Source organism: Pristis pectinata, chromosome 13 (genome assembly GCF_009764475.1).
Source record: "Pristis pectinata isolate sPriPec2 chromosome 13, sPriPec2.1.pri, whole genome shotgun sequence".
In the NCBI taxonomy this organism is placed as follows: Eukaryota; Metazoa; Chordata; class Chondrichthyes; order Rhinopristiformes; family Pristidae; genus Pristis; species Pristis pectinata.
The window spans coordinates 9,621,961-9,634,854 of record NC_067417.1 but is presented as its reverse complement, the minus strand read 5'-3'; the positions used below and the strand labels follow the sequence as shown (position 1 = coordinate 9,634,854).

Genomic DNA, 12,894 nt, shown 5'->3' with positions numbered 1-12,894 from the left:
GTGGTTGGAATCTGAAATACACTGCTTGAAGGGGAGGTGGAGGCAGAAACTCTCAACAGTGAAGAAGTATTGGGATGACCACTTGAATTGACAAGTTCTGGTAAGGGTAATTAGTATAGATGGGTTGGCATGGACAAGATGGGCCAAAGGACTTGTTTCTGTGCCATGTGAGTCTATAACTCCATGAGTGCATGACAGAGCAAATAAAGATGCCCAGTCTTTCCAGGCAAGTAACCTGTCTGGAGAATAGTGAGTGTGGTGTGACAACCTTACACCATACATTGAGCTGGCAATGGTGGATAACCCAGAAGAGATAAAGATCAAGGTGTTATTTTGTCAGAATCTTTTCCCCGGGGTAGAAATGTCAAACACCAGAGGACGTGTTTTTAAGGTTAGAAGGGGGAAATTCAAAGGTGACGAGAGAGGCAAGTTTTTTACGCAGAGAGTGGTAGGTGCCTGGAGTGGGTTACCAGGGGTAGTAGTGGAAGCAGGCAGTTTGGTGGAGTTTAAGAGGCTTTTAGATAGACTCATGAATATGAGGGGAATGGAGGGATGTGGATGATACACAGGAGGAGGACATTTAGTATAAATTGGCATCAAGATCAGCACAACATCATGGGCTGAATGGCCTGTAAAATACTGTATTATGTTCTATTATATGTCATTGGTCACCAGGATGCCTTCCAGCAGCATTATCGGTAAGCACTGTGAAGATCCCCCAAACCAAGCACTTTGCAATTAAATTTTCAAGGCATGAGATCAACTTTATCCAACAAAACTTTGTCGCATAGAACATGTAACACTCAATGCCAGACAAATTTGACCTGCAAATACTTTTTTTCTTTAATGTTTGCAAGGAGTCAGAACATGAGACAATTTGAAAAGAAAATTGCATGTTTTACATATAAAACAAACCTGTAATAAGTAATGGCAGAGTATATGGTTCCAGAGTATTGCTACTAAAGACATAACCAAAAGAAAGTGCAGACCTTTATATAAAAAATGCTGCAATAGAAAATATGTGCTGAAAAAATATCGGTTAACATGGGTTGGTAACAATTGTTACCTGGGTCTGGAGATTTCTTCTCTTGGTGGAAAGAGAATGTCCCTTCCATGTAATGGTTGACAACTCTCCAGGAGTGTCTTGGAGTCTTCAACAACTAAGTATTAATCTTCTAAAAACGGATGCAAGATAGTCAGAGGAAAATCTTGGGGACACTTTGAATTTTTTTCCGGTCACTTTCTTTAATATCTTTGCTTTTAGGTGTTTGAAGGGCAGTACAGTGGAGTATCTGATAGACATACTGTCTCACAGATCCAAGAATCTAGGTCCAATCCTAACCTCCAGTGCTGTCTGCATGGAGTTTGAACGTCCTCCCTGTGACAGCGTGCGTTTCCTCCAGGTGCTCCGGTTTCCTCCCACATCCCAAAGACATATGGGTTGGTAGGTTAATTGGCCGCTCTAAGTTGCCCCTTGCATGTAGGTGAGTGGTAGAACCTGGGGGAAGTTGATGGGAATACGACAATTAAATGGGATTTGTTCAAATGGGTGCTTGATGGGCAGCGATGACTCATTGGGCTGAAGGGCCTGTTTCCGTGTTGTATGACTCTACGACTCTTTGTTTGACTGACATATCACAAATAATCTCATCAAGGATTTAATAAAAAGCCTAGGTGTGGTATCTCTGAGGTAGGGGACTCCAAAACGATGGAAGTGAGCAAAATCCCAAAGGAAAATCCAGACCGTACAGCTGTGGCGCTGCATAGAAATGTTTTATTGACAAAGAAGGTGTAAAATAAGAAAAGCTTTGGGTCTTGAAATTGCACTGTTTGAAGATCAGCCTTGAAACACTTAAAACATTGCATGGGAAGTAATTCCTTCATTAAAGGAGGATGGTAACTTTAAAATGAATTTGGTAAGGGTATGCTAAAATGGCTAAAGGTTTGCAGAAAAACACTTAGACAATCTCAGCATTGTAGCATCAAGACTTAATGCGTGATCAACTTCTGATTAATCAGAGTGCCACATTGCCAACAGTCAGTGCTAATCAGAGTGAACAACATCAAATATCCACATAAAAATAAAGGAGATCATAAATCTGTAGGGGTAGAAAATGAATTAGGATGTCAGCACAGAAACATTGCAAGGGCAGTCCACTCTACATCCTGCCTGTTATTCACTTCCATTAGGTGTATAACAACGTTATGGCAGCATAATGGTTAAGAAGCCTGGCTGATTAAATTGCTGAGATGAGATTGAACCCCACTACGACAGCTTGGGAATTTAAATTCAGGTAGCTAAATAAATCTGGAGTTAAACACTAGTATCAGTAATGGTGACTGTGAAAATATTGGATTGTTCACTAAAGCCATCATGTTGTTGGCCGAGATGTGACTCCAGACCCACTGAAATGACTGACTCTGAGACGGACTAGCAAACCACTCATTGCACTAAAGCCATCATGTTGTTGGCCTAGATGTGACTCCAGACCCACTGAAGTGACTGACTCTGAGACGGACTAGCAAACCACTCAGTGCAGGCGGCAATTAGGAATGGATGATAAATGTTGGCGCTGGCAACAATATCTATGTCCTGTGAACAAAATGGGCACCTTGTGTGATGTTGACTGTTAATATGCTACTGCCTAACACTAATTTCTACCCATCACTGCTTGATGTCATTCAAACCTGTATATCCCTTAAGATACTTATTTTAACACCTTCAATTGAAAAGTAATATGCCAAAAAGTAATGACCAAAACTGCTCTGGAGATGACTGCATGAGAGACAGCTCTAAGGAATGAGGTATTCACAAATGTATCTCTTCTCGTTACGGCACACTTCGTCTGACCATTTGCCTTGGCCACCGATGGATGCTGCCGCACAGTTCTCCCGGGTCCCACCACGTGGCTCGTTCCGGTCCCAGTTGAGGTAATTAATCGCCATTCCATTAACGTCGACAAACTTGCCCTCAGAAGTCATGTCGTTGACTCCAATCCAGAAGTCCCTCGCCCCACTCAGGCTCTTCTTGGCATAGCTACGGAGGGAGTTGCTTTCATCACTGTCTCGGGGGATGCTCAAGGTTCCTCCTTGGGCGATGCAATCTTCATTGGCCGCGTGGAAGCTCTTTGCGCCTTTGGATGCCAGGTAACACTTTTTGTGAACTTTTGTCCCTTTCAGGCAAACTGTGAGGGGATGAAAGGAACTTCAATTTATGTTGTGCCCTTTACAGGAGGCAGTGAACCGGGAGTGCAGAGAGGACCTCTCTCCAGATGGAGGCAGTGTCCTGGGACTGTGGTGAGTACCTCACCTCAGATGGAAGCAGTGTACTGGGAGTGCAATGAGGACCTCTCCCCAGAAGGAGGCGGTGTTCTGGGACTGTGGCGAGCACCTCTCCCCAGATGGACGCAGTGTCCTGGGAGTGGTTGAGGACCTCACCTCAGATAGAGGCAGTGTTCTGTGGCTTCTTATGGGGAATGATGGTAATACTCCCAGATAGAGTGACAGTGCCATAAATAACCAGCTTTCTGATTGTTCAGAAATCCCAATGGTTTGGCATTTGGGTTCTCCTTCCAACACACCAGGGCCCAAGTTCCCAAAGTCCCTTTAAACCCACTGTGACCCTGGTTCCCGCCTTCCCTTGAAACCCACCTGGTTCTCTTTCCCACACCCCCATGAAACTTAACTGCTTCTCTGAAAAATGTATTATATTCCTGTATGATGTAACATCCAAAAAAGAGTGAGTTGGAGGAGTTTGGAGTATTAACTGGAATAACATCCGATAGTCTGGAAAGTCTGCGAGTCCTAACCATGCCAGAATTACGGAGTTTTAACGTACTTGGTACAGGAAGCGGCAGCAGCTGATATTGGGAATGATAATGATATCCTTCAAATGTAATCTTTCTGGGTATGGCTGTTGAAGTGGTGCCAGATGAAGTGGCAGCAGATTTTTAATCAGGAATGGCAGTATTCCCATGAAAAACATGATGATGCTGGAGGAACTCAGCAGGCCAGGCAGCATCCGTGGAGAAAAGCAGGCGGTCAACGTTTCGGGTCAGGACTGTTCCTCAGGGAAGCCCAGTATATAGGAGGGAAAAGCAGAGCAGTGATAGGTGGATAAAATAGGGGAGGCGGGACGATGATAGGTAGATGCAGGTAAGAGACAGTCATAGGCATGTGTGGGGGAGGAGGGGAGAGCAGATCCACCAGGGGATGGGTCAAAGGAGAAAGAGGGAAAAATAGTAGAAAAAAGAGGCTAGGAAAGGGAAGAAGAGATGAAGCATGGTGGTAGTAGGGGTGTGGGGATTACCTAACATGGGAGAATTCAATATTCATGCCATTAGGCTGCAAGGTTCCAAGACAGAAAATGAGGTGCTGGTCCTCCAGCTTGCGCTTGGAACTCTCCTGGCAGTGGAGGAGGCCGAGGACTGACATATCAGTGATAGTGTGGGAGGGGGAGTTGGAGTGACTGGCAATGGGGAGATGCAGATGGCGGTTACGGACAGAGTGCAGGTGTTCTGCGAAACAGTCACCTAGTCTGCGTTTGGTCTTACCAACGGAGAGGAGGCCACACTTGGAGCACCGAATGCAGTAGATGATATTAAGAGAGGTGCAAGTGAATCTCTGTCTCACCTGAAAGGACTGTTTGGGTCCCTTGATGGAGGTGGTGTAAGGGCAGGTGTTGCACCTATGGCGGGGGCAGTGGAAAGTTCCTGGGGTAGGAGCAGGATGGGTGGGGAAGGGGAGGAACGAACGAGGGAGTCGCTGAGAGAGCGATCCCTGCAAAAGGCAGAAAGGGATGGGGAGGGGAAGATGTGCTTAGAGGTGGGGTCCCGTTGGAGATGGCGGAAGTGGTGGAGAAATGGCAGTTCTACCAGATGGGATGGTGGCTGTTGGTATCAGGAATGGAAGTAGGATCAGTGTAGCAGTAGATTGACACTAGGAATGGCAGTGACCTTGACATCACCCCATCTCCCTCCAGATGAGTGACTCACCAGTCTGCAGTGCTTGTGTTTCCTTCAGCAAGTTTACTTCCCGCCACAGCTTATCAATCTCATTTCTCAAATCTTCTTTACCTGTGGTTTAACCAGAATAAAATGAAGAATATATTGAAGGTGTTTGGCTAGAAACTTGCAAGGAATAAATATCTGGGACTGAAGACAGAAATCATCACATCTTCCCAAAGCATCAGCAGCAACATTACTGTCATCACTCAATCATTCAGCACTGTAACTGGTGATGAGAGGCTCACGCAGCACGAAAACAGGCCCAGGCCCATGTTGATCATCAAGTCCCCGTCTGTACCAAACCTGTTTACCAGCACCTGCTCCTGTACCTACTGTATCTAAGCTACCAGTAACCATGGATATCTCCATACTGAAGGTCACCACTGCCAATATTATTAGAGTCATAGGGTTATAAGATTTGCTTATTAGTCACATATACGTCAAAACACACAGTGAAATGCATCTTTGCGTAGAGTATTCTGAGGACCGCCCACAAGTGTCGCCACGCTTCCAGCGCCAACATAGCATGCCCACAACTTCCTAACCTGTACGTCTTTGGAATGTGGGAGGAAACTGGAGCACCCGGAAGAAGCCCATGCAGACACACAGGGAGAACGTACAAACTCCGGAATTGAACCCGGGTCGCTGGCACTGTAAAACATTATGCCAACCGCTACACTGCCGTGCCTGCAGAAACGGACCCTTCCACCAAACTCATCCACGGTGCCCATCCAAGCTAGTCCCATTTGCCCGTGTTTGGCCCATTTCCCTCTAAACTTTTCCTATCCATGTACCTGTCCAAGTGTCATTTAAATGTTGTTATTGTGCCTGCTTCAACTACTTCCTCTGGCAGCCTGTTCCACATACACACCACCTCCTGTGTGAAGAAGTTGCCCATCAGGGCCATTTTAAACATTTGCCCTCTCACCTTGAACCTTTGCCCTCTAGTTTTCAATTGCCTTTCCCTGGGAAAATGACGGTGTGCATTCACCTTATCTATGCTCCTCACGATTTTCTTGGACATGGGACACTGTCCTTTTCTCTGCTATTGTAGTTAGAGGGGAGGAAGTTAACAACTCAGTGGGAGAGAACTGTTGCGTGAGCCTTAGTGTGGGGGACCTTTACTGACTCATTCAAAGGAAATGACGTGACTGCCAAGGTCAGCATTTGCAGCCCAACCCTAACTGGCTTGCTATTTCAAAGGTGAGTTAGGAGTCAACCAAATGCAAAATACCGCAGATGTGGGAAACTTGAAATGAGAACTGAAGTTGCAGCCTGCCCTCACCTCCTCACGAGCAACATACACAAATGCTGGAGGAACTCAGCAGGTCAGGCAGCATCTATGGAGGGAAATGGACAGTCGACGTTTCAGGTCAAGACCCTTCATCTGGACTGATGGAGACCGGATGAAGTGTCTCAACCCGAAATGTCCACTGTCCATTTTCCCCCACAGATGCTGCCTGACCCGTTGAGTTCCTCCAGCATGTTGTGTGTTGCTGCAGGTCCCAGCATCTGCTGTCTCTTGTGTCTCGAGTAAATACCTTTGTGTGGGTTTAACAAGGCATGGACTTGGGCCTTGTGCCCAACAGAATTTTACACGTAAAACATGCACCAGTCACCATGCATTGCTGTGCCAATGCATTGTTGAAGAGGATAAGAATTCCTCACGCTGCAAGTCATTCAGTTCATGCTTTATTCCACGAGATGGCGTTTTCTCACCACAGGTCACTCAAGTGAAGGCAGCACTCTCTCGCAATGTGTGAACCAGATGTATTAACAAAACCATCACTATTTACTGTCATAACTGTGAATACAGATCTCTGTGAGCTTGAGGAACAACACCTTGCCTTTTAATAAGGCTCCTTATTCTCTTCCTTCTGCAACCCTGTGTCACTTTCAGTTTAAAACAAAAATTTTAAAAACGCAGATGCCAGAAACCTTAAACAAAAAATAGAAAATGTTGTTTGAGGCGGATCTGATAAAGGGTCTTCAACCTGAAATGTTGCCGCTGATTCCCTCTGCACGGACGCTGTTTGACCCACTGGGTGTTTCCAGCATTTTGTTTTTTTTTTGTTTAAGATTGGAACCATTTTCCCAGAAAGTAGAGCTATTCCCGTTTTATTTTGGAGACACAAGAGTGTGCAGATGCTGGAACCTGGAGCAACAAACAAACTGCTGGAGAGATTTAGTGGGTCAGGCAGCATCTGTGGGATGAGTGGAATTGTTGCTGCGTCAGAGCCTGAAGCAGGTTCTCAACCCAAAGTGTTGATAATTCCTTTCTTCCCATAGATGCTGCCTGACCCGCTGAGTTCCTCCAGCAGTTTGTTTTTAGCCCATTATTTTTCGTTTCTTCACTTATCCTGTTGCTTCCCATCTTGTCTTTTCGTACCTTTGCTGTTTTTATCATTTTTTGGCTGAATATTATTCACTCAAGTGGATACTGTAACTGAGCCAGACTCAGTCTTCACCAAACCTAAACCTCAGCCCAGGCTATCAGAACACACAATAATAGCTTGTTCTCAAAGGGATTTAGACAGGTTCAGCAAGTAGGTACAAATCAGTGAGCAATTAATAAATCTGGGTGTACAGGAGAACCTCTGTTCTTGAGGCAGGGAATGGAAACAACAAGTAATTATGAAGATGAGTGTCCTAATGGTGTTCATTGTGAGAAGCTTGTCATTGTTAGACTACACTTTGTGTGTAGATTTGGTCTCCATAACCAAGGAAGGATATTTTGACCTTGGAATCAGAAGAGTGTAGATACAAGATTGACTCCTGGGATGAGGGGTTTGTCCCGTGAAGACAGCTTGAATCAGACTGGTGTCTGGAAACTCGAGTTTAGGAGAATGAGAGGCGACTTCATTGAGGCGTATAAGATTCAGAAGGGAATTGAATGAGTTAAATACTGAGAGGCTGATTTTTCAAGCTGGAGGATCCAGAGCAAAGAGATCACTCTCAGGTCAAGGGGTGGAGCACTTAGGACAGAGATGAAGAGAAATTTCTTTCTGCAGAGGGTTGTAACCCTTTGGAATTTTCCATCTTGGAAAGCTGTGGAGTTTCAGTGGTTGAGTATATTCAAAACTGAGATTGAGAGAAAGTTGGACTCCATGAGGATATGGGGATCAGGAAGCAAAGTGGATCCAATATTTTTCCATATTTTCCATTGTAGAAAGAGGCCATTTGGTCCATCAGCATCTGCCAGCTCAGCAATCCAATTTCCCACTAACTTTTCCCTGTAACCCATTCTCCTCCCAGATTTTACCACTCACCAATATACCAGGAATAATTTACAGTGGCCAATTAACCTACCAACCCATAATCTGCTGGAAAAACTCAGCGGATTGAGCAGCATTGTCTGTTGCTCCAGATTCCAGCATCTACAGTCTCCTGTGTCTCTAACCTACCAACCTGTTTGTCTTTGTGATGTGGGAGCTCAAGAACCCAGGGGAAACCAGTGAGGTCACAGGGAGAACAGGCAAACTCCACACAGACAGCACCGGAGGTCTGAGTTAAACCTGAGTCTCTAGAGTGTGAGAAAAGGGCTTTCCTACCCATTGAATGGCGGGTCAGTCATCATTTAGAGATCTTTTTTCTCTTATTTCTTCCTGTAATACATTTGTATAGAGGCTTTAATGCAAACAGTGTCCCGGTGCACTGGGGTCAGACCGGTGCTTGATTACAAGGTGGGGTGAGGCTACATTGAAGAGGGAGAGGTAGGGAAGTGGGGGAGGGTTCAGGATCAGAAACAGAGCTCAAGAACTGAGCCAGCTGAAGGCACAGCAGAGTGAAGAAAATAATGGATGTTCAAGAGACCAACATTAGGGAAAGATCTCAGAGGATTGTAGGGTTGTACAACTTTTGCTGATATAGCTCTTGGGTCCTTTCATGAATGTAAAATAGACTACATAAAGACAACTTGATCACACTCAAGGAGGTAGGGTTTTTCGACTGAGCCTCAGAGTCACACAATGGGGGCCCCACCCATGCAACCGGATGTGTCCATAACCTCCTCTCACTGCGGTCATGCACTGTTGGCGAATGCACGTTCATGCTCTGACCCATAACCCAGTCACAACGCTTCATCGCAAGATAAGCACTCCTGTGATCTTTGCATGAATCAGGGGTACGTAACACTCAGAGCCACAGTGTGGATGAAGGCCCCTCGGCCCATCGAGTTCATGCCATCCTTTAACCACTCATTTCCATAAAATCCTACACTAATCCCATTTTATCCTCCCACTGATTGGCATTACAGCAGGAAGGCCAAGGTTGGGTAGCTTGTCCACGAAACATGAATTCCAACATTGGATAGAAATATTGTTTGTTTGAGAAACATCTTAAACTCACAACACGTTTTCCAGTGCAGCACTGAAGGAGTGGAGCACTGTCAGAGGCATCATTTCTTGGGCACCATCTACTCACTCAGTGGAATATAAGTTATCCCTTGGCACTACTTAGAAGAAGAGCAGGCCAATTTTTTCCTGGTGTCCCATCCAATGTTTATCTCAATATAACCACCTCCTCAAGAAGGCAACATCTATCATCAAAGATCCCTAACTTCTGGGCCATGCCATCTTCTCACAACTATCATCGGGCAGGAGGTACAGAAGCCTGAAGTCCCACACCACCAGGTTCAAGAACAGCTACTTCCCTTCAACCATTTGGTTCTTGAACCAACTGACACAACCCTAATCACTATCTCAGTATAGCAGCTCTATGACCACTTTGATCACTTTGCACTAAAATGGACTTTTTTTTTGTTCCAAATGTGTTCTTTCTTGTAAAATTTGTGTATAATTTATGCTTAATTTATACTTTCCTTGAAAATAGGCAGGCACGGTAGTGTAGTGGTTAGTATAAAGCTATTACAGCACCAGCGACCTGGGTTCAATTCCAGCCGCTGTCTGTAAGGAGTTCGTACGTTCTCCCCGTGTCTGCATGGGGTTTCCTCCGGGTGCTCCGGTTTCCTCCCACATTCCAAAGACATACAGGTTAGGAAGTTGTGGGCATGCTACGTTGGCGCCAGAAGTGTGACGACACTTGCGGGCTGCCCCCAGAACACGCCACGCAGAAGATTCATTTCACTGTGTGTTTCGATGTACATATGATTAATAAAGAAACCTTATTCTATCTTATCTTATAAAATGCTGCTTCTATGATGCTATGTGTCTGTGATGCTTCTGCAAGTTTATCATTGCACCTGCATATACATGTAATTGTGCTTCTGACAATAAACTCGACGCTGACTTCGACACCTAAAGCCAGATTATTTGGTTGTCACATTGATGATGTGGAAACTTGCAGTGCTCATTTTGAATCTCAAGTTTTCCACATTAGATTGATGACTACACCTCAAAAATACTTCAATGAAAGGCACATCAGATTATCCTGAATGTAATGGCACTATGGAAATGTGAAGAACCCAGTAAAAATCAACCTTCTTTATTCACACTTAAGCAACCACATTCACTAATTGAAGGAAGAGATTGCATTGTTAAAGGTTGTACACTCAATAAATTGTGCAAGTTCAGCTCCATAAAGAAGCAATTAAAAGAAAACAATGTCCCGAGGTGAAGAAAGATGCCATATAAACGCAAGTCTTCATTCCTTGACTTTCTTTATTGAAAGCAGCAGGCAAGTCAGAGACTTTTGACAAACTTGCACAAGGATATTAGAGAGAAGCCTGAGTGTTAAGAGGCAGAGAAATCAAGTGAGGTCACAGTGGGAACTTTGTCACTGTTCAGCCAAGATCTAACAGTGAGGTTGGTAATTAGCATTTACTAGTAGGCCCAATGCCTTCACACGGTCTTTACAAGTACGTGCTAAGCTAATTACATTGGTGACAAATGTTAGCTGTAAGAATTTAAACTCTGTGCATATATTTTAGGAACCATTTTAACCCAATGAGTGAGAAACTGATCATTTCCAGGAGAAGAACAAAATTAGGCGGCGAATAAAGCAGGTTTTAAATCCAGTCCCCGCATTCTCCTGCTACTGGTTAGATCCTTTCAGCTGAAACTTTACAGGAAAGAATCCCTTTTCCCTACCTGAATAAATAGGTCAGCTGTTTCAAAATGACTGAAAAAATGAAACCACTTTGCTGATTCCATGTGAATACTGTAGCAATAGCAACATTAATTCAACTTTGCTCCATCAGTTCACTCATCGCATTTAAGCTGAGGAACATTTCCAGGTTACACAGACTTAGAAAAACATTGCAGCAGTGTGGAGTCAAGAGAAACCATTCTAAAGTAAGGTGACTTGGGTGGCAAACCATACTGCCGAGGTTCAAACACATTCTGCTCAGAGATGCACAAACTTCATTCCACAATCTGAGGGGAATCTTCAATTCTTTGGAGATTCTTCTCATGACTCCTAATTCAGGATTCCTTCTTCCTCACCCCCTATATATTTTCCATTTGAATGGTAAGGTGGGTTTCATATCTACATGCAGTTCTTTCACAGACAAAGCTTTCTCTCTGCGTGTGTGCATGCACACACACACACACACACACACACACACACACACACGGGACATCTCAGAGGATTTCATGATGTGTGCTGTTGCAGTACGATTATTATCTCCTCGTAGCTTTAATGTTAACCCATCAGCAACTACACTCCCACTGCATAAACACAGTTCACATAAACACGTGCATGTACACACCACAGAACTGCATTTACATGCACTCCCACTTGTGCTTACACGTGCATACATTCACACAAACACATACAGACACACGCTGCATATTGCACACTGACACAGACACACATGCATAATCAGAGATGCATTAAATTTTTCATGAATGTTACGAGTGCACACACACACACACACACACACACACACACACACACACACACACACACACACACACACACACACACACACACACACACACACACACACACACACACACACACACAGAGTAGTGGAGAATGAGCCTTTGGTTACCTTTGCCGGTTTTTGGTTTGGATCTGGATGACTGGGCTATGACCATACCCATCATTGCAACACAGAAACAAGCAAAACAGAAGAGTTTTGCTCCTGCCATTGTGAAATTCTCTATATCCAGACAGCAATCCTGAAGGTGGGGAAACTTCCCAGAGAAGCCAGCAGAAGAATCTAGACCAGGATGCAGAGCTGACAGCCCTGGGAGGCACTGAATGTTTGCACACTACAACCTATATTTATAGGGAAGTTGTGACGTTGTAGGAGTGTCTCAGATCAACACAGTTCTTTCACACTTCAGTCTGCTGAGCCCTTCGTCTAATCCAGCATTGAACTACCTTGTGTTTTTTTTAAACTGTACACCTTCTGGGTGTTTAATATATTTTTATATATCTTTTCTCTTTTGTGAACTTACTGCTTTGTGTTCAGTTATTTTCCATGTGATTTGCCTGTCTGAGTCTTGTAAACTGCTGGATACCTTTGCTTAATAAAAGGGGAATGTTATCGCCAGCTGTGATTCAGGGAGCTTTTTCATCTGTAGGTCAGCGGGTTTTGTTACCCTCTCCAGACCACCAAATCAAGGCTGACAAACCTCAAAGCCTTACTGAGGAAGAACCATTAAATTGAAATCTCCGCCTGCCCTCTCTGGTGTACATTGACACCCAAAGGCTCTACTTCAAAGAAGAGCATTGAAGTTCTCCAATACTTAGCCCTCAGCTAACATTAATATCAGGCTGGTATCATGTAGTATTGTGCAAATTGATTGGTGCGTTTCTACATTACAACCCCGACCATGTTACAAAAACAGAGTATGCACTTGGCCATAAAGCTGTTTGTAGCATCTAATGATATTGGGAGACATTTTATATATAAAAAAAATTCTTACACACAAACAAAGGTTAAGAGTTGAGAGGAGATTTGGTGGAGGTGCACAAGATT

General features: G+C 44.3%; 1 protein-coding gene across 1 annotated transcript; it reads right to left on the bottom strand.

Annotated features, from left to right (window-relative positions):
* Nucleotides 1-821: 821 nt before the first annotated feature.
* clec3a (C-type lectin domain family 3, member A) lies at nt 822-12,162 on the bottom strand. The gene is made up of 3 exons (XM_052028505.1): nt 11,959-12,162; nt 4,995-5,075; nt 822-3,185 (listed from the first exon to the last, which is right to left on the bottom strand). Exons 1-3 carry the CDS (start codon nt 12,056-12,058, stop codon nt 2,794-2,796), a joined length of 573 nt encoding a protein of 190 aa, XP_051884465.1. The 5' UTR covers nt 12,059-12,162; the 3' UTR covers nt 822-2,793.
* Between the last annotated feature and the right edge of the window lie 732 nt (nt 12,163-12,894).